The sequence below is a fragment of the Cryptomeria japonica genome, chromosome 9 (assembly GCF_030272615.1).
Source record: "Cryptomeria japonica chromosome 9, Sugi_1.0, whole genome shotgun sequence".
Lineage (NCBI taxonomy): Eukaryota > Viridiplantae > Streptophyta > Pinopsida > Cupressales > Cupressaceae > Cryptomeria > Cryptomeria japonica.
In genome coordinates this window covers 397,821,468-397,843,685 of record NC_081413.1, presented here as the reverse complement: position 1 = coordinate 397,843,685, position 22,218 = coordinate 397,821,468, and the positions used below count along the sequence as shown (strand labels likewise).

Sequence of the window (22,218 nt, the reverse complement as noted above, 5' to 3'; positions counted from 1 at the left end):
ATGTTTAGGTGATAGTTTCCTTTGCATTTGCTTAGATAAGATGCCTGTTAGGGGTAGAGATCATCATCGTGTTGGTCACATGGGTACTAGTAGGAACCCTCACCTCGAGGTTTCTAAAGAGCCACACCATGAGGAATAGGAGCAAGAGCAGCCTAGGGATGATCTGATTCCATAGTTGGTGAACGTGCTTCAGGAGCTTCTTGGTTGCCTAGGACCGAGATAGGAGGAGAAACAACAAGAGAGATCTCATCATTCAGAGCATTGGGAGAGACAGTGTTCATGTTCTCCTAGGAGAAGAATGGAGGTGGATCAGGAGGTGCTTGCAACTAGTCACATCAGAGATCTGAATAGGACTCATCCTCCTACCTTTGATGGCTTAGACAGTGGCATGGAGGAAGAGACATGGTTATTGGACTTAGGTAGGTGTTTTTCTATGCATCAGTGTAGCAGTAACACCAAGGTGAGATGTGCGTGCTAGGTCTTGGAGACAACTGAGAGGGGGGGAGGGGGTGAATCAGTTGTCAAATGAATTCAAACCAAAACAACTTAACCAACTTAATGCTTAATACCGGTAAACCAGTTCAATATGTCGGTAGATAGATTTAACAATTAATTGCTATACCAGTAAGGATTAGTGCATGAAACATAAAGACAAAGTCATCCACAACACAAAACACCAATATTTGTATGTGGAAACCATGTAAGGGGAAAAACCACGGTGGTAAACCTTACCCACAATCAAATGATACTACTGTAGATAGTAAGTGTACATAAATGGGGTCTTCACATGCAGAAAGGCCAAGCGCCTAGAGCTCACTACTCAATCACAAAATGGGAGTCACACTAACTACAGTTGGATGTTTAAATCCAATAAGAATGTACTGCACAAAATAGCATCTTCATATGCTCGATTCAGTACTGGTGTAGTTCTGATTGTCTTCACAAAAACCCTCCTTCAATCTTTAAATGATGTCTGCATGTATAGCTCTGCTTATTCTCGCATATACCTTCACACAATCCTTTTTTGCATTCCACATTTGATCTTACAAATAAGATCTTACATTTATACCATAACCTAAGACCAATTTTAGTAGGTTAGCTCTACAAGATATTTACAATAAAAGAATTTTACAAACAAAGCAATATACAATGCAATAACCGATTGAACATGTCGGCTTAATGCATTTACAACAATAATTAATCATCTCCAAAACATGCCATGCTAATCTGGAAAAGATAAACCTGCTGGTGTATACCCTGGACCTATTTGGTAGTAATAGAAAATGTGCAAATGTGAATATACCAATAACCAATTCAACAAAACAAGATGCCAAAATGATGTTTTCGACATTACCAAGTGTTTTCCACACCATTCCAAGTGTCGGTGATCATTATATCCTGCCGGTGTACCATATACCGATGACTGGGCAAAAGTCGCTTGTCGGTGAATGTTGTTGGATCTCCAAAGTGCTAGAGTTTTAGTAGGTGTTGACATCAATGACAAAACCATACCAAAATACCAACAATCTCTCCCTTTGGCATTGATGGCAACACAAGATGGAAAAACCATCAAAGTGTCAAAAACAAAAATGCCAAATACCAAAAACTAATAATCTCCAAATAGAGATCATAACCAGAAATCAAAAATATAGATACAAAGAGTAATAATCTCTCCCAAACAACAATCTCTCCCCCTGGGAGCAACATGTGTTTTCCTTCTATTTTTCCATAATAATCTCTCCCCCTTTGACATCAAATGCCAAACTTCTTACCAAGCCAAGTTCATATACAAAATACCAATCAATTTAGTATACCAACTACCCCCCCTGAGAAGTAGCTTCCCATCAAAGCCGGAATAAAGATTTCTCTATTAATTCTGCCGGTTGATGACAATCATCAACTTTCTAAGTCTCTACCGGTGGGGGTATGACCCCAAGCTGATCTCTGAGATATTCAAAAGTCTCCTTAGGCAAAGGTTTAGTAAAGATATCTATAATCTACTCTTTAGTATTCACATAAACTAGTTTTATTTCCTTTTCTTCAACATTTTCCCTTAGAAAATTCAATTTGATAGAAACATGTTTGGTTTTAGAATGTAATACCGGATTGTTAGATATATCAATTGCTGCAGTGTTATCACAATAGATAGTAATAGGTTCCTTGCATTTTACCTTTATGTCTTTTAACATTTGCTTAAGCCATAGTACCTGTGTACAGTTAGCTGCTGCTATAACATATTCTAATTTTGTTGTTGATAAAGATGTACAACTTTGTTCTTACTCAACCAAGAAACTAATCTGTTTCCAAGAAAGAATGCTCCGCTGGTGGTTCTTTTTCTATCATCCACATCTCCTGCCCAATTTGCATCTGTGTATGCACATAATTCAAATTTTTCATCTCTAGGATACCATAATCCAAGATTTATAGTGCCTTATAAGTACCAGAAAATCCTTTTTACTGCTGATTCATGATTTTCTCTAGGATTACTTTGAAATCTTGAAACAATACATACTGCATTCATAATATCAAGTCTGGTTTGTGTTAAATACAGTAAACCTCCTATCATAGATTTGTATCTAGTTGGATTAATAGGTGTAGATTCATCCCTTAGTGATAGTTTGTCATTTGTAGTCATAGGTGTGCTTACCGGTTTAGATTTATCCATCCCAAATTTCTTTAGTAACTCTTTCAAGTACTTGGATTGACTCAAGAATATACCTTTATTAGTCTATGAAATCTGCAATCCTAAAAAAAATTTTATTTCCCCAATCATAAGATTTCAAATTCTTGCTACATTTTAATAGAAAATTCTTTACATAATCCATCTTCTCCTCCAAAGATTATATCATCAACAAATACTTCTATAATCAAGATGTCATCATTAGTCATTTTATAGTATAAATTGTTGTCTGCATTTCCTTTAGAAAAACCAATCTTCAAAAGATACTTATCCAATCTTGCATACCAAGCTCTTGGAGCTTGCTTCAATCCATACAAATCTTTTCTTAACATACAAACCATATCTTTGTCATCTGTCAAAGAAAATCCATCAGGCTGTTCAATGTAGACTTCCTCTTCAAGATCTCCATTCAAAAATGCACATTTAATATCTATTTGATAAACTTTGTAGTTCTTGTGTGCTGCAAACGCCAACAATAATCTGACTACCTCAATTCTAGCTACCAGTGCAAAGGTTTCATTATAATCAATTCCTTCTTTCTGAGAATATCTCTTACATACTAATCTTGCTTTATTTCTGATAACCTTACCATCTTCATTAAGTTTGTTTCTGAATACCCATTTGGTTCCAATTACATTTTTATCTTTAGGCCAGGGAGCTAATGTCCAAGTGTTACTCTTCTCAATTTGTTCTAATTCTTCTTCCATAGCTTTAATCCAGTGTTTATCTTCACATGCCTCACTAACAAATGATGGTTCAATTTGAGAAATAAGACATACCTCTTCATTTGCCAATCTTCCTCTTGTCATAACTCCTTTAAACTTGTTCCCAATTATCTAATCTTTAGAATGATTTTGTCTTACATACCGGGGTGTCTTTGTTTGTTGTTGTTCCTCAGTTACTGTGGAATCCTCAGATGATACCGGGGTAACTGGATCTTCATTCTGTCAGTGTAGGTTCATTTTTCAAAATTTCTGTTGTTGGTTCAGAGTCTATATACCTTGAAGTTCCTCTAAATTGTTCATTAATATTTACGTTTGTACTTTCAACAATTTTCTGCAATCTTTTGTTAAAACATCTATATGCCTTGCTTTTAGCTGAATAACCAAGAAATATTCCTTCATCATTTCTAGGATCAAATTTGCCAATATACTCATCTCTTCTGATATAACATTTACTTCCAAAAATTCTGAAATATTTAAGAGTAGGAGTAATACCAAACCATAGTTCATGAGGGGTCTTACCGGTTTCACCTTTGATGTGAACTTTGTTGAATGTATAGACTATTGTACTTACTGCCTCTCTCCAATATACATATGGTAGATTTGCTTCTGATAACATACTTCTGGCTACATCCAAGATAGTTCTATTTTTCCTTTCAACAACTCCATTCTGATGTGGTGTCCAAGGTGCTAATAGCTGTCTTCTGATTCCATTTACTTCACAGAATGTATTAAATTCCTTAGATGTAATTTCTCCTCCTTGATCTGATCTTAGACATTTGATTTTCTTACCGGTTTCATTTTCTACCATTGCTTTGAACAGTTTGAAGTTTCCAAGTGCTTCTGATTTTTCTCTAAGAAAAGTAACCCAACACATTTTAGAGTAGTCATCAATGATTAGCATGAAATATCTATCACCTTGTAAGCTTTTAGTTCTAGTTGGACCACATAAATCAGTATGAATCAAATCAAGAGCATTATTGTATTTTTCTAGAATACTTTTGAAACTAGCTCTAACTTGTTTTCCAAATTGACATTCCTTACATACTGTATTGTGAGGTTTGACAATTTTAGGTAAATCTCTAACTGCCTTAATAGTACTGATCTTCACCATGCAATCAAAGTTTACATGATAGATTCTCTTATTCCATAGCCAAATTTCATCTATGTGATCAATCAAACATGTCTTTTCATTGTTATTCAGATGAAAGATGTTACCTCTAGTTTGATTACCAGTTACAATTTCTAAACCAATTCTATTCATGATTTTTCATTTTTCATTTTTGAATTGTAACTGAAATCTTTTCTCAACTAATTGACCAACATTCAAAAGATTATGCTTTAATCCTTCAACATAGTAAACATTGTCAGTGTTATGCTTACCATCAAGAGATATTGTACCCTTACCTTTGATCAAACAAGCTTTGTCATCTCCAAATCTCACTAAACCTCCATTGTATTCTTGAAAGTTCAAGAATTTACCTTTGTCTCCTGTCATATGATGTGAGCATCCTGAATCAATGATCCATTCATCCTTTACTTCAACTTTAGCTACTAAGGCTTGTTCTACCGATTGAGCAGTAGGTGTCGGTTGATCTTCTGTTATAGCAACAAAAACCCATCCATTTTTTGTCGAATCCTCATCAAAATCATCAGTCACACCTTCATCAGAAATGTAACAAGATTTGTCTTTATTCTTCTTAAATCTGTATCTCTAATATTCAGGGTTAGGCTTGTATGTTCTTCTAGCTTCTTCTCTTAGTCTAGCATGTCTATCAGGTCATCTTGAAGCCATATGACCAATCTTATTACAGTTAAAATATTTAAAGGGTGCTTTACCTTCATACTTACTTCCAAATGGACCTTTAGGCATTTTCCTTGCAAATAGTGCTTCAAGTTCTTCAAGTTCTTCATTCTGTTTCGTACTTTCTTCAAGTTCTCTTGCATAAAAGGCTTTCCAATCAGATTTGTCAAATGATGGAGTAGATGATGTTGATGCTTTAAAGGCCAAATCTATCTTTATATTAGCAACAAGACCAAATTCTTCAATTTCAAAAGCTGAAAGTTTCCCAATCAATGTATCCGTAGTTATTGATGTATTAGGCATTGTTCTTAGTTCATTTATAGTAGTAACTTTCATTTTATATGTCGGTGGCAATCCTCTTAAAACTTTTGAAACAATTTCATCTTTAATCAAGGTTCCTCCACAACATTTAATACCCAAAACAATTTCATTTACTCTTTCCATAAAAGCAGAAATCCTTTCATCTTCTTCCATTTTCAGATGTTCATAGCTAACCCGGAAGCTTTCAAGTTTTGCAATTTTGACTGTGGAATCTCCTTCATTCAGTGTTTCCAAATGATCCCAAATAGCTTTAGCAGTAGACCTATCTGATAGTCCCATGATTTGTTGATCTGATAATGCACTCAAAAGTGCTTCTGTTGCTTTGCAATCATTTTCTTCATGTTTTCCCAAGGTAGGTGGATTAGGTTGGCCAGGAGTAGGAGTAGTATAACCATTCTTTGTAAGATCCTAGATGTCCTTTCCAATGCAATTTAGATGTGTCTCCATTCTTATCTTCCATATGCCATAATTGGCTCCATTAAGTTTAGGACTGTCCTTGCTGAAATAGTTAGTAGACATTGGATCTCCTCAAGCTGTTAAACTTCTACAAAAGAGGAGTAAGCTTTGATACCAATTCTTAGGTCCCGAAGACAACTGAGGGGGGGGGGTGAATCAATAGTCAAATGAATTCAAACCAAAAAAACTTAACCAACTTAATGCTTAATACCGGTAAACCAATTCAATATGCCGGTAGACAGATTTAACAGTTAATTGCTATACCAGTAAGGATTAGTGCATGAAACATAAAGACAGTCATCCACAACATAGAACACCAATATTTGTATGTGGAAACCCTGTAAGGGGAAAAAACATGGTGGGAAACCTTACCCACAATCATATGATACTACTGCAGATAGTAAGTGTACATAAATGGCCAAGCACCTAGAGCTCACTGCTCAGTCACAAAATGGGAGTCACACTGACTACAGTTGGATGTTTAAATCCAATAAGAATGTACTGCACAAAATAGCATCTTCATATGCTGGATTCAGTACCGGTGTAGTTCTGATTGTCTTCACAAAAACCCTCCTTCAATCTTCAAATGATGTCTGTGTGTATAACTCTGCTTATTCTCACATATACCTTCACACAATCCTTTTTCGCATTCCACATTTGATCTTACAAATAAGATCTTACATTTATACCATAACCTAAGACCAATTTTAGTAGGTCGGCTCTACAAGATATTTACAATAAAAGCATTTTACAAACAAAACAATATCTAATGCAATAGCCGATTGAACATGCCGGCTTAATGCATTTACAACAATAATTAATCATCTCCAAAGCATGCCATGCTGATCTAGAAAAGATAAACCTGCCGGTGTATACCCTAGACCTATTTGCTGGTAATAGCAAATATGCAAATGTGAATATACCAATAACCAATTCTCCAAAACAAGATGTCAAAATGATGTTTTTGACATTACCAAGTGTTTTCCATGCCATTCCAAGTAATGGTGATCATTATATCCTATCGGTGTACCATATACCGGTGACTGTGCAAAAGTCACTTGCTTGCCGGTAAATGTTGCTGGATCTCCAAAGTGCTACAGTTTTAGTAGGTGTTGACATCAATGACAAAACCATACTAAAATACCAATGGTGTGATTTTGCATCTTCATGATTTTGTGATGACATGGTGGCACATGGAGGAACAAAAGTTGCATTTGGACATAGCGATGATATATTGGGAGTTCTTCTTGGAGCGGTTTTGTGCTAGATTTCTTTCAGATCATTGGAGGTAGTGGAAGGCCGATGAGTTCCATGGTTTGAGATAGCAAAGGATGACTATGGAGTAGTATGAGTGCAGATTCTTTGAGCTTAAATAGTATGTTGGATATGCGGATGATGAGCCGATGTTGATTCAACACTTTGTGAGAGGTTTTAATGATCGCATTGGTGGAGAGGTTCAGATGCATGGACCCAAGACCTTAGAGGTAGCTGTGGAGAAGGTGAAACTAGCATAGAATAATCTTTCATTAGCATCAGGAGGAGCGACTAGAGGATAGACAATTAGTGCACCTGGTATAGGATCTATGGTGAGAGGACCACAACAATAGTCTTCAGGATATGCTAGGAGCCATCCATCTTCTTTCCGTAGTGGTCAGTGGTTTAAGAAGAGGTTTTCTCAGGGGCAGAGCTTTGCACGAGGTGCCATATTTCATGTTGATAGGAGTCACAATCGTCAGCATGATAGGAGACCTACTCCTTCTCATCCAGTGCAGAGTTCATAGCTTGCTTCTAGTAGAGGTAGTGTTCAGTAGTCGAGTACAGCACCAAGTAGCAGAGTGTTTGTCTAGAGAGATTTCTTTGCATGTGGACATCCAGGTCACATTGTCGCTCATTATCATCAGCATACTTATTAGATGTCAGGGCAGCAGAAGCCAGCTACTTCTGAGCCTATAGCTGGAGATTCAGGCCCGTCTCATTGTGTTTTTGTGATAGTTGATAACTATCAGGCTTAGCATCAGGCCACTATTGTAGAGACATCAGGTGTGATAGGTGGTATCTCTTGTTCAGTATTATTTGATTCTGGAGCTTCAAACTCTTTTATTTCTCCTTTTCTAGTAGAGCGATGCAGGATTGCTATGGCAAAGAAAGATGATAGGTGGCAGGTAGAGTTAGCTATGGGGTCCAAAGTGGTAGTGGATTCCCTTGTGCTGAATTGTCCCTTAGTTTTAGGAGATTGCCATACTTCTATGGATCTTCATGTTATGTATTTGGGATCTTATGATGTGGTTCTTGGTATGGACTAGCTTGGATCTCACCAAGTGCAAATAGATTGTAGAGGTAAGAGAGTGCAGTGGATGGATGATAGTGGGAAGAGTGTGGAGATTGTAGGTATTCAGAGTCTCTTGGCATGATTTCTGCTATGTAGATGAAGAGGTGTGTGCATAAGGGTTGCCAGTTATTTGTGGTAAGAGTGAAGGATGTGGATGAGGGATTTAGCTTAGAGGATTTATTGTAGTAGCATCCCATTCTTCAGGCATATGCAGATGTTTTTCCTAGTGAGATTCCAAGTATGCCCCCTCGGTGAGATATAGATTTTAGGATTCATTTGGTGCTAGGAGCTGAGCCTATTTCTAAAGCTCCCTATTGGATGACCATGCAGGAGTTGAATGAGTTGAGGGTTCAATTAGAGGAGTTGTTGGCGAAGGGGTTTATTCATCCTAGTGTGTCCCCTTGGGGTGCACTTGTGTTATTTGTGAAGAAGAAGGATGGATCTCTTCGATTATGCATTGATTATAGATAGCTTAATAAGGTGACGGTGAAGAACCAATATCCCTTGCCTCGGATAGATGATTTATTTGAGTAGATTAAGGATGCCAAAATCTTCTCTAAGGTTGACCTTAAATCCGGGTATCACCAATTGAGGATTCAGGAGGCGGACATTCATCGCACAACTTTTTGCACTAGATATGGTCATTATGAGTTCACAGTGGTACCTTTTGGTCTCATGAATGCACCTTCGGTTTTCATGAGCTTGATGAATGGTGTATTTAGGTTGTATTTGGACAAATTTGTATTAGTATTTCTAGATGATATTTTGATTTATTTGAGATCAGTTGAGGAGCATGAGGATCAGGGAGAATCAGCTATACGCCAATTTGGCAAAGTGTGAGTTCTTCCAAACAGAGGTGAGATATCTTGGTCATGTGATTTCTAGAGAGGGTATCGCAGTTGATCCCTCAAAGATTCAAGTGATTGTCGATTGGCCAGCACCCACTAATGTGGGAGAGGTGCGTAGTTTCATAGGTTTAGCAGGATATTATCACAAATATGTTCAGGATTTCTCTAGGATAGCTCATCCTATAACTTCTCTTCAGAGAAAAGGGAAGAAGTTTGTTTGGACAGAGCAATGTGAGACAACATTTCAAATCCTTAAGGAGCGTTTGACCAGTGCACCTATTTTAGTAGTTCTAGATCCTTTGGGGAATTTAGTGGTGTGCACAAATGCTTCTTTGGAGGGTCTAGGAGTAGTATTGATGCAAGATGGTCATGTGAATCATGAGTAGAATTATCCCAACCATGATCTTGAGTTAGTGGCAGTGATTCATGCTTTGGTTAGATGGAGACACTTCCTTCTTGGACACAGATTTGAGTTGCGCAGTACATCTTCACGCAACTGAATTTGAATGCTAGGAAGAGGCGTTGGATGGAGTTCTTATGTGAATATGACTTTGAGGTGAGATGTATTTAGGGTAAGGAGAATGTGGTAGTAGATGAATTGACTCGCAAGAGGCATGAGATTTCAGCAATGTCGCTGAGTGTGGATTTGAGGAGTCATATTCTTAGTGCCCTTCCTTCAAATGTATGGTATTAGGAGATTATTGTAGAGGTTGCAGCAGGTAGAGAACTTGAGGGAATATATGCAAGTTACTTAGTGGAATCAGATGGACTTCATAGACATTTGGGATGTATTTATGTTCCACCATTAGATGGTCTTCAAGATTTGATCATTTCGGAGGCACATCATGCACCTTACTCAGTACATCTAGGTGTCAAGAAGATGCACACAAATTTGAAAAAGATATATCATTGGTCTGGTATGAGGAGAGATATTGCAGATTTTGTGGCATGTTGCCTAGAGTGTCAGCAAGTGAAGGCAAAGCATCAACATCCCATAGGATTATTACAGTCACATTTGGTTCCAGGATGGAAATGGGATATTATATCTATGGATCTTATAGATGCATTGCCCATGTCTTCACACTGTCATGATGCTATTATGGTCACTATAGATAGATTCACCAAAGTAGCACACTTTTCTCTGATCAGGTCTTCGTACACAGCAGCGATAGTAGCTCGGGTTTTCTTGGAAGGAGTTGTGAAGTTGCATGGTATTCCTTGGTGAATCATATCAGATCGTGATTCCATGTTCACATCAACATTTTGGATAGCTCTTCAACATGATTTGGGTACGTAGTTGAACTGTAGTTCAACTTATCACCCTGAGACAAATGGATAGACAGAGAGGGTGAACTAGATTTTGGAGGATATGTTGAGGATGTACATGATGGATCAACAATCTCATTGGGAGGATTATCTCTACTTGTTGAGTTTGCATACAATAATGGTTACCATATCTCTATTGGTATGCCTCCTTATTAGGCATTATATGGTAGACCATGTCGCATGCCCTTGAGTTGGGACCATTTAGAGGATAGAGTGTGTATTGGATAAAAGATGTTGCAGGATATGGAGGAGTAGGTGGCTCGCATTAGAGAGCATTTGTTGGCCACTCAGGATAGACATAAGAAATATGCGGATGCTCATCAAGTGTACAGGCAGTTTTTTGTTGGTGATAGGGTATTTCTAAGAGTTCACCCACGAAAGAGTGATCTGTTATGGAAAAAGGCTCTAAGCTGCACCTCAATTTGTTGGACCTTTCTGTTAGGCCCAATATAGAAAGATAATGTACTGAGAGGGGAGGGGTGAATCAGTACTTCAAAACTTTTCCTGGATAATAACCTTACTGTTATGCATAAACAGAATAGTGCAGTAACATAAAATAAAACTATAATCAATAGATAACAATCATACATGATCCACTCCATAACACATATATTTTGGTCACGCAGAAACTCTTGGTTAGAGAGAAAAACTGTGGTGGGGATGGCACCCACAACTTCACTACTGCAATAATAAAGAATGCTCGATTAGAGCTACATTTAGCTATTTCTGATAGCTTACCCTATTAGGAGTATTAAGATCAATTAGATCTACCTTACTAAAGGATTTTTATAACACAATATAAGTGTAGCACCTGGTTAAAGGATTTACAATTTATAGACTTGGTTAGAGTCTTTTACCCTGTTAAAGGTTTCTCTTACAACTTCAAAATATTACAATATAATCATTACAAATATCTATAACTTTACATCTGAAATGCTAAAGCAGATTCTATGTGCTCTGAATAAGATTACCTAGCTTGTAGCATACCTCGATAACCCATAATGAAACTCAGTAAACCCTTTTGTTCACTCTATTCTTCGACTGTTCACTGATAACCTTCTCGGTGACCTCTCTGTGTCTCTGTAATAGTCTTCCTTCATGCATACACACTGTTATCTCATTGCATCTCATATCACATCATATCATCTCATCTTTCTAACCCTAGAATCATGTTGTATATAAAGATCTCTTACAGCGGTGATCTGATTCATTGCTTCAATCTTACAAAAAGATTCTTCAAATGAATAACTAAACAAAATATCTCATAGGTTAGATTGGCCTTGTAATCATACACAATCTCATAGTGCAATTTCCAATGCAAAAATGGTTAGATGTGCCTCGATCTTGTAACATGTTTTCATGTGCATGTCCAGGTTCAATGTATCTGGTAAAATGTTTCACTTGGTGAATGTGAACTCGGTGAGTTAACTTTACCACTTGGTAGCCATGAAACTTTACTCAGTAAACAACTCGGTGAATATTGTGTTCTGTGACTACTTTCTTCAGTAACTGACTAGACTGTTCATATTGACTTCTCTGTGTGTACCGACTACATGATTTGGTAATACTAACCGACTAGAATATAGTATGACTTTGGATATGAAACTAATGGCAATTTGATAAGTAGTAACAATCTCCCCTTTTGACATTAGTTGAGATGTTTGACAAAAACTACTTACAAAGTCATAACTCAAAAAAATATATATATACTTGACAAAATGACTATACTTGACAATATGTACAATACTCAATAATATATGCAGATATACTCCCCTTATCATTATCCTGTACATAACTCTGAATTTTGCATGTTCAGTTCTGTTCTGTACTTGTGTGCTATGAATGCTCTATATATTCTGTTCGGTATACTCCCCTTGTATACAATACTCAAAATTGTGTTATCAAAACTGTACTACTCTCCAAGCGTAGAATTACTCCCCCTTTGCTGGGCTTTCCTCTATGTAGTAACATAATATTACTCCCCCTTTTTGACAAACATTAAAAACTTAATTTGCATCCAGAGGTGGTAACTAATCAAAAATAGTCTTATACTTGGTCTAGGCATCAGTGAGGGCGACTGAGAGTGAGTCCTTGAGACTTTCCATTAATGAGTTATGTGCTTGAATATCAAATAAGAGTGATATCAAGCCATCAAGAGTGCTTCCCTCTTGTGTAGTTGATAAGCTTGTAGCTCGGTTGAGCTGCTCCTGTACTGATGAGAGATGAGGAAGGAATAATGTTTGAAGGGTCATTATACCCATCCTAATTTTATGCTCTTCATTCCTCAGTTCTAACTGTTGAGCCATGAGCTGTTGTAGCTTTTTGTAAAAATTCTGAACTGAATTAGGCTCAGTGGTCAACTTGGATGAGAGATCAGTGATCTCTTTCTCAATTGCATCAGTTTTATTTTTGATGTCTTTAATAAATAAATAAAATGTACACAATTTCTGGAATAAATAAAGAATGTGCTTGAGTTGAGGGGACAACTCAACAATGAATTTGACAAGTTTTACCTTGCCAACAGCAATTGATTTTTGGACTTCCTCTATCATTTTTGTTGTGAGCTCTTTAGCCTTGAGCTTGTTTAGGTACTCGGATGCATCAACTCCAGATGTTTCAATCTGATTAAGGAGTTCATCCAACTGAATATGGATGGCTGCATCGGTTGACACTATTACTGATGGTAGCATTTCTGTGAGCAGTGTCCTAACCTTTTGAAGTACCTTGTTCTTTTTCTATATGGCCAGTTGCTTCTCCTATTCGGCCTTTGCTTTGCATAGTTCATCGAATTAGTGAGTGCTTGCCCTTTTAATTTGGAAATGTCGACATTGGGCAACACGATCAGTTTAGATAGGTCAAATTTAAAACCATGTTTTCTCACCTTCTTCTCTTTTCCTTTGGTCTGTGGCACTAAGACAAGTGCTTGTGAGGCTTGCTATCTCTCGGTAGGTTGCTCGGTAGATGCAACACTTTGGACTGTTCCTGTAGTAGTTGTAGTGTCTTTGGATGGCTCGGTGCTAGGGGTCTCAGTTGTACTATTTTCTCTGCTTGTCTATGCTTGAGATGTTTGATCTTTGGTTGTGTCTGCTGCAGCTTCAGATTTGTTACCTTCAGTAACTTGTTCGGTGTCCTTGGGAGCTTCGGTTGGGACTGGTGGCTTCACCGATGGATAAGGCTAAACTTGTTCTAAGACTGATTCACTAGACACAAGTTTTGCATAAGTGGTGCCTTCAATCATTTCCTTCTCAGATGCGGCATCATCCATTACATCTTCATCAATTTGTATTGTGTCAACCAGGTCTGGACCTTTCTCGGTGACATCTGGATCTTGCTCGGTGACATCAACAATTTCAATTTGAGATTGTTCACCGACATCCTTTTGTTTGAAGATCTCTTGCCACTTGGCCTTAGTCTCATTCTCCACATCAATATATAGCCCATTCATCAATTTTAAGGCTCTCTATTTCACAAGAAATTTTGAATTGTATGTGGATAAATGCTCCTTGATTTCAGCTATGGACATGTCAAGAAATAAATGGACAAAACTTCTTTCTCTTATTTGTCTCTCTGAGTCCATTGCATATTTCCACCTATTATCAATATGTGAGTAGAATTCACTCGGAAGTGACTTTGCTAGTTCTAATGGTGTTAACTGAAACTTCAGAAGTGTACATATGTCAGCTTCTTCAATCTGTCATTTCTCATCATTATTCCTAGACTCATATATCATTTCTCATCATTATTCCTAGACTCATACTTAACATATCTAAATCTTGCAAATCCTCTGTATTCTTTAATATTGGCACAAAAGTTTTCAACACTGTGAATGTTTACCTTTTTGCTCTTCACAATCTGGAATTTGTTTGCATCATCAGACTCTGTATCACTCGACTCTTTTGCCAAAATGAGTCTCCGAGTAGATTTCTTATAAGTCTTTGTTACCTTAGGAATGACAATAGTCTTTTGTTTCTTGCTCGGTGATGCAGCTGATGCTCTGGTGTTGGGTCTCTTTGTTGGTGGAGTTGGCAGGGTTTTTGTGATGTCCTATTTCTTTCTTTTTAGAACTTTTCCCTTTGGTAACTCTGTGCTCAATGTTATTACAACCTCTTGTGCTTCTGATTCTTCCTCGATAATGGCAAGATTGCCTTTGACAGGTGTAGATGAGGATTCTTCTTTGAATTTCTCAGATAAAGCTTTTATCATCTTTGTAGCTTTTCTTGTAGCCTTAGGAACTACAATGCTCATTTTTACTTTCTCCTTCACCTCTTCATAGGTTCCATACCTTAGTTCAGTTGCATGCCTTGGCAACGATAGATAGGCATCAATTTGTTGCTATGTGATATCATAATCAATTTCATAACCCATTGGTTGCAACGATTGAACCCTCAATTCAACAACATTTACATAGCAATAATCAGTGTCAACTTCAAAACATATATTGTCCTTGTATTTTTCGACCAGCTGTGGTGGAATCCTGTACCTGTTGTGCATTTTCTCTTGGAATTTGCTAAAATAATCATCCATGATATCATTAAATTTATCTCCTAACTTTTTGATGTAATCATTGATTTGATGGGTCATAGGTCGGTGTAGCTCCCATACTACTTTACTGACTGAAGGAAAGAACTTCTCAAAATAGAAAAACATACAGACAAGTAGTGAACCGAACTTTAGTGTGTTTGCCGAGTTGTTCTTCTTTAGCTTCCTTATTGTGTTCAGGTTCTCAAATAAGTTCTTTAGTAGCACTTCACATAAGTCTACTTTCATTCCCTTCTTTACTATTTTGTAGGCCACGTCCACTACAGCACATGGTACACTGTTTTCCCTTGCAAATTGGAAGAAACAGTAACCAATAACTCTAATTGTAAATTTTAGTTCAGCATCAGTGACATTATTCAATTTCAGTCCTCGATAATTGGATTCTACTCTGGTTAGACTAATTAACTCCTTTTGTGATATCATTTTCTATGCACGAGCATGATTGTAGATGGGATATCTGGTGATCAGGTGAATGACTTCCTTCATGATCTTGAACGGTTGCTCTTGTAGCCACATGAAATCATTATGTACTATGCTTAATACAAACTTAACCCATTGCGGTTTGAACACACGAGGATAGACTAGGGCTTCAGTTAATCCCTTGATTCTGATATGTTCAAATTTACTATCTAGTTTGCCGTCAGTGCATAGTTCATCATATGTGTCACTAATCTCTACATGATCGAGTTCCTCAACATGGCACTTGGTAAATAATCTGACATCTTCTACCAATAAGACTCGACCCGGGATGAGTGAAAATGCAGTTTTATCATCCGGTTCTGAGGTGACTTTAGGAGTTAGGGAATACTTCAGAGATGGCTTCTCCACATTTTGGACAACTACAGGGTCTTGGATCTTGGGCGCCATGGTAGATCTTGAGTAAAATTCGACAAGTTATCCTTAGGGTTTACAAGTGACTTACTCTTCACACTCGGTAGACACTAGCAATTTGACTAGATCGGAAACCAGCTAAACAGTGTGAATAGATTGATGTAAATACCTCAAAATTCACTTTGAAATGAAGTTTGATTTCTTTGATTCACTCTGCTCTACTTCTCGAAAACTTGGGTGAATGATAATGACCACGAAAACACTTTTAATTTCTCAAAAATACCTTATCGGGCTCTGTGCAAGTTAGGTCAAGATATTAAATGCACTTAGTTCACCTTTTACTCCATTTTCTGTTTTCACCGAGTACCCAACTTTGCTTTGTTAACCAACTTGACAGGTTTCCTATATAGTATGCAAACTGACTAATTGCATCTTAACTATGCAGATTTTGAATTCTTGTTCATAATAAAATAGGAACTATTGTGATTTAACTTTTAAAGAATGTAGTCCCTTCATACCTTTTCTTGACTAATTTGAAATAGGTGCACCTAACTCGGTAGGTAAGTTGCTTTCTTCATTAGACATAATTTCTTTCTTTTTCCAAATCATCTTGAATTTTTCTTTTATCTCCTCAGTGTCTCTTCTTGGTTGATCTCTGCAATCTCTAGCTAAATGTCTAGCTTTGTGACAATGAAAACATGCAATACCAGGATTTCTCCATGATCTTCGGTTGTTCATTCCAAACCTTATAAAACAATTGGCACTTATATGTCCATATCTTCCACAACATTCACACCATATCCTTGTATTGTAATCCCATGGTACTGCTGCATATTGTCAGTAAGGATTTGTGTGAGTTCGGTAACCTCCAGTGTTTGCTCGATGTGGATACTTCATGTAGCTCTTTTTCTTAAACCAGCACTTCTCGGTGCTATGTCCATATCTATTGTAGTTTTTACAAAACCCTTTGAATTTTTCCTTCCGATGGTTGTTAACAGTCTTTGTCCTACATTGATTAGGTATTTGACCATATTTATTGCAATTATAACAATATCCATTGGACTTAGAGATATTCGGTTGCTTACCTTTTCTGATCTGGCATATGTTGGCAGTATGACCTTGATTTCCACAGTAGTAGCAAATACACTTCTTCCTTTTGATGTTATTCCTTTTTCCAGCTTGTTTTGATGATTCTCCTCTCTCGGTAGTATGAATTCCTTTCTCGGTAGAGTCTTTTCCTTTGTAACTGAATCCTCCATCTTTGTAGAGTCTTCTTGTGTTTAGTTGCTCATCCAACATCTTTGATGCTTCATAAATTTTCTCCAATGATTCTTTGGATTTCTTTTTTGTTTCAAGTTCACCAGTCAACCTTGATACTTCAAGTTTCAATGATTGATTTTCATCATTCTTCAGAATTGCTTCATGATGTACATAACCTAGTTGATCTGTCATATTTTGTTGAATACCAGTTAACCTTATGATTTCATCATCCTTTTCAGATACTAGAGCTTCAAGTTGTTGTTTCTCTCTTTGTAGATCTCTTGCTTTGTCCTCAGCTATCCTTAATGCATCTAGATTTTCAGTCATTTGTGTACTAAAATTTTCATGTTCTCTTTTCATTGCTTTTAGTTGATCAGCCAATGCTTTGTTCTTTTCTTTCAACATTCCAATCATTTCTTCAGTCTCTTCAGATATATTGTTCTCAGATGATGTCTCAATTTGTTCCACTAGCTCTTGAGAATCCTGCAAGTCATCAGATAATCTTCTCCTTACTTTCAAAGATTTTTGCATTTGCCTCTGCATGTCTGCAATCACTTGATTTGCATTATCCATCTCTTCTTGAAGATGTACAATCCTCCAAGATTGTTTGTAGGCTTCCATTGCTAAGATCTTTCTCTTTAGGTAGTTAAACCCTTTTCCAAGATTCAGGCTCTAATACCAATTTTTAGGCCCAATATAGAAAGCTAATGTACTGAGAGGGGAGAGGTGAATCAGTACTTCAAAACTTTTCCTTGATAATAACCTTATTGTTATGCATAAACAAAATAGTGCAGTAACATAAAATAAAACTATAATCAATAGATAACAATCATACATGGTTCACTCCATAACACATATATTTTGGTCACGCAGAAACTCTTGGTTAGAGAGAAAAATTGCGGTAGGGATGGCACCCACAACTTCACTACTACAATAATAAAGAATGCTCGGTTAGAGCTACATTTAGTTATTTATGATAGCTTACCCTGTTAGGAGTATTAAGATTAGTTAGATCTACCTTACTAAAGGATTTTTACAACACAATATAAGTGTAGCACCTGGTTAAAGGATTTACAATTTATAGACTTGGTTAGAGTCTTTTACCATGTTAAAGGTTTCTCTTACAACTTCAAAATATTACAATATAATCATTACAAATATCTGCAACTTTACATCTGAAATGCTAAAGCAGATTCTATGTGCTCTGAATAAGATTACCTAGCTTGTAGCATACCTCGATAACCCATAATGAAACTTGGTAAACCCTTTTGTTTACTCTGTTCTTCGACTGTTCACTGATAACCTTCTCGGTGACCTCTCCGTGTCTCTGTAACAGTCTCTCTTCATGCATACACACTGCTATCTCATTGCATCTCATATCACATCATATCATCTCATCTTTCTAACCCTAGAATCATGTTGTATATAAAGATCTCTTACAATGGTGATTTGATTCATTGCTTCGATCTTACACAAAGATTCTTCGAATGAATAACTAAACAAAACATCTCATAGGCTAGATTGGCCTTGTAATCATACACAATCTCATAGTGCAATTTCCAAGGCAAAAACGGTTAGATGTGCCTCGATCTTGTAACACGTTTTCATGTGCATGTCTAGGTTCAATGTATCTGGTAAAACATTTCACTCGGTGAATGTCAACTCGGTGAGTTAACTTTACCACTTGGTAGCCATGAAACTTTACTCATAAACAACTCGGTGAATACTATGTTCTATGACTGCTTTCTTCAGCAACTGACTAGACTGTTCATACCGACTTCTCTGTGTGTATCGACTACATGATTTGGTAATACTAATCGACTATAATATAGTATGACTTTGGATATGAAACTAATGGCAATTTGATAAGTAGTAACACTTTCAAGATTTTGGAGCAGATTGGTCCTGTGGCTTCTCGCCTTGCCTTTCCGCCTAGCTTATCCCGCATCCATGATGTCTTTCATGTTTTAGTTATGAGATTATATCATACTGATATTATGCATGTGTTGGATTGGAATGCTTTACAGGTCAAGGATGGGCATCTTTCTATGGAACCTGTGCGCATTCTTCAACATAAAGAGATGTCCCTCAGAGGTCAAAGCATAGAGCAGGTAAGGGTCCAGTGGGATCTGATTGATGATTCTTCAGCTACTTGGGATGATGCAGTGTGGATGAGAGAGCTATATCCCTATTTGTTCTCAGGCTTTCAGGAATAAGCCTAGGCAAATGGGGGGAGGATGTAGTGTCCACCCCTGATTTGACTTATTTTGATTAGAGTTGACTTTCATATTATGCTTGATAGACTTATCTAGACTATATTTTGATGATTTGGATGATGATTACTCATGTGCTTTAGTGACTTATGATTGATGTTAGACACTATTGGACATATGCTATTTTGATTATCTATATGGATGTTGGTACTATCATGATTGATCATGTAATTTGATGATATATGTACTCGATGGATTTTATATGCTCACTATGTCATGGATTATTGATAGATTAGATTTATCATGGTTTTGATGATGATTATGATTACGCTAACCCTACTTTAAGATTACATATGATGAGATGTTTATGAGATATGTTTGGCTATTGTTTGACTGTCTTCGTGATAGAGACGATTCCACATCACTCATCACAAGCAAGATGTGTCGTCATGGTTCTCTATCACTTTCTTGTTCTATATATGTATATGTATATGTGGTATTGTCATTTTGTGGTTGCAGGATTTTGTAGGTACCAGACATCGACTCCACCTGGCTTCACAGCTCTAAGCATGTCTTTAGTTCCAATGGCTTATGTGGTTTAGAGATGGCATGAGTTCCCCTCACATACTCTAGGTCTAAGTTGTTCACCATGAGTAGTCAGTGTCTTGGCATAATTCACCATGTTAGTTAGTAAGCTTGGTCTTTTGGTATTGTAAGTCCAGTTTATGTCAGTTGATTTACTTGATTATGTTAGAGTAATTATGTGGCTCTTGATGTGTAGTTTTATATTTGGTGATGTTTATTTTAATACATTTAATTTATAAGTTTTGAATATTTAATTATTTGATAATTAACGTTTATTGATTTTGCGAATATTTAATAATTGATAAGCTTAATTGTTGTTCCAATATTTATTTAATATTTGTGATTTAATCTTTAATGGTATTTGATTATTTAATTATTTATTTGACTTTCTATGGTTTGATATTTATTTGATATCTTACATTTATTTGGTTCTTTAATTTATTTTATTAGCTTTTGGTTTATTTGATTTTAATCCCCATTTGGATTATTTATTTATAGCTTATATTTATTTAATAGTTTGACTTTTATTCCTAAGTGGGGTGTATGAACACATTAAATTAAATAAAGAAATAAAACATTCCCACTTAGCTGGATAAGTATATTTTATATTTACTTTACCTACCCTTCACTCTCATTGGTTAAATTCAAAATGGGTGAATAAATTATATTATATGGTGGGTTGGTAAAATATACTCCAAAATAGAATATTTTGATTGGTCAAAATTGAGGCTAGGGTTTCAATTATTGTTGCTTTTTATTTTTTTTCCTATGGGGTTTTTGGGGTTGGTTGGCTCTTCTCTAGAAAATTTCTCCAGCAAGCTTTCTTCTTGGTTTTGGATTTCTTCTCTCTTGGTTTTGGTTGCAGCTTGGATTGGATTTGGTTTGGCTTGTGGGAGCTCTTCTTCAACTTCAATCCATTACTTCAAGTTGCAGGTTGGAGCTCTTCACTTTGCATTTTGTTTTCAATGGCTTCTCTGTGTATGCATTGTGTCTGCATTGTTTTGGGTGTGGGTTGAAATATTACTTTACTCTATAGTTTTATTATTGCTGAAGGTTAATATTTGGGAGGGAAACTTTATGTTATAAAAGTTTTTATATAGTTGCTGGGAGATATATATTTGGTTTTCCTGTGTATGGCATTTCTCGGCTCTGTGAGAAATTGTTGTGTTGTTCTTTGGTTAATCCTTGTTGTATGAGAGTAGATTGTTCTTCCCTTCATGAGTCTTCAGCTGTGATTGTTTGGGATTGTCTTCATTTGATTCTTTATGAGTTTTGTAGAAGTTTTGTCTGTTTTATGTCATGAAGATATTTGGTTAAATCTCGGTCTATACTTTGAGATATTTTATTGTGTTTATACCCAAGTATTCCTTGTTTCTGGGCGTCTCTTTTCATATGTTTTTTGAGCCCTTTCATTAAGTCTAGATTTTATTATGTTACCCAAAAAATTTCTATGTTTTCTGTAAGTCTTGTGCAAAAGCGTTGTTTCTGCAAAAGCATTGTCTTAATATGCAAAAGCGTTGTTTTGTGTTGCATTTGCATTGTTCTACGTGGCATAAGCACTGTCCCAGGATACATATGCATGATTTTGGAAATATAAGCATTGTTCTTCTTGAGAGAAGCGTTTTCTTTTTGGCAGAAGCACCGTCCTATAGGGCAAAAGCGCTAACCTATCCGTGTTTTGTATTTTCTTAGTTTTGGTCATTTTTGAGGTATTTTTCCAAATTGATTTTTGTACCAGAGGCTTTATTTGAGGTTTGTTAATATTTCCCAGTTTGGGTTTGATCAGTTTTGATGCATTTTGATGGTTTTGAGTATATTTGCTTCTCTACACCATTGTGTATATTTTAGACTCTTTCCTTGTGGATATGCCATGGATGATTGAGATGATTACTATGTTGTTTTGGACCAGCAAGTGAGTAGGCCTTGTTGTGATGTTATCTTTTATTTGATGGCAGCATTCGATGGCTTGATATGCCTTCGCTTATTGCTAGCCAAGAGGCTCATTTTGCTACATTGATGTTGTTGTAGCCTTGTTTATGTTGTAAGAGTATGTGTGTAAGTTGTTGGTTGCATTGTGTATTATTTTCATGTAATTATGTTGGTAGAGTCTCTTGTGATTTATTGTTGGGCCATGTTAGGAGGAGTGGGCTTCCTTGTGATGACCGAGGTCATGAGAGATAGGCTTTCATGAGGTTCCTTGTAAGGATGCATGAAGTCTAGACCACTAGGGCACATTGGAGTTTTCCATGATTTGTAAATAAGTGATAACATAATAATTGATGGGTTGGGTAGCTAGATTAATTA

General features: G+C 36.6%; 1 protein-coding gene across 1 annotated transcript in view; it reads left to right on the top strand.

Moving 5' to 3' along the window:
- LOC131858412 (uncharacterized) overlaps window positions 1-19,332 on the top strand; it is a 56,289-nt gene extending 36,957 nt beyond the window's left edge. The window contains exon 2 of the mRNA XM_059211646.1: window positions 19,015-19,332. Coding sequence (XP_059067629.1) covers window positions 19,015-19,332 — 318 coding nt within the window. The remainder of the gene's footprint in view (window positions 1-19,014) is intronic.
- Window positions 19,333-22,218: the final 2,886 nt, after the last annotated feature.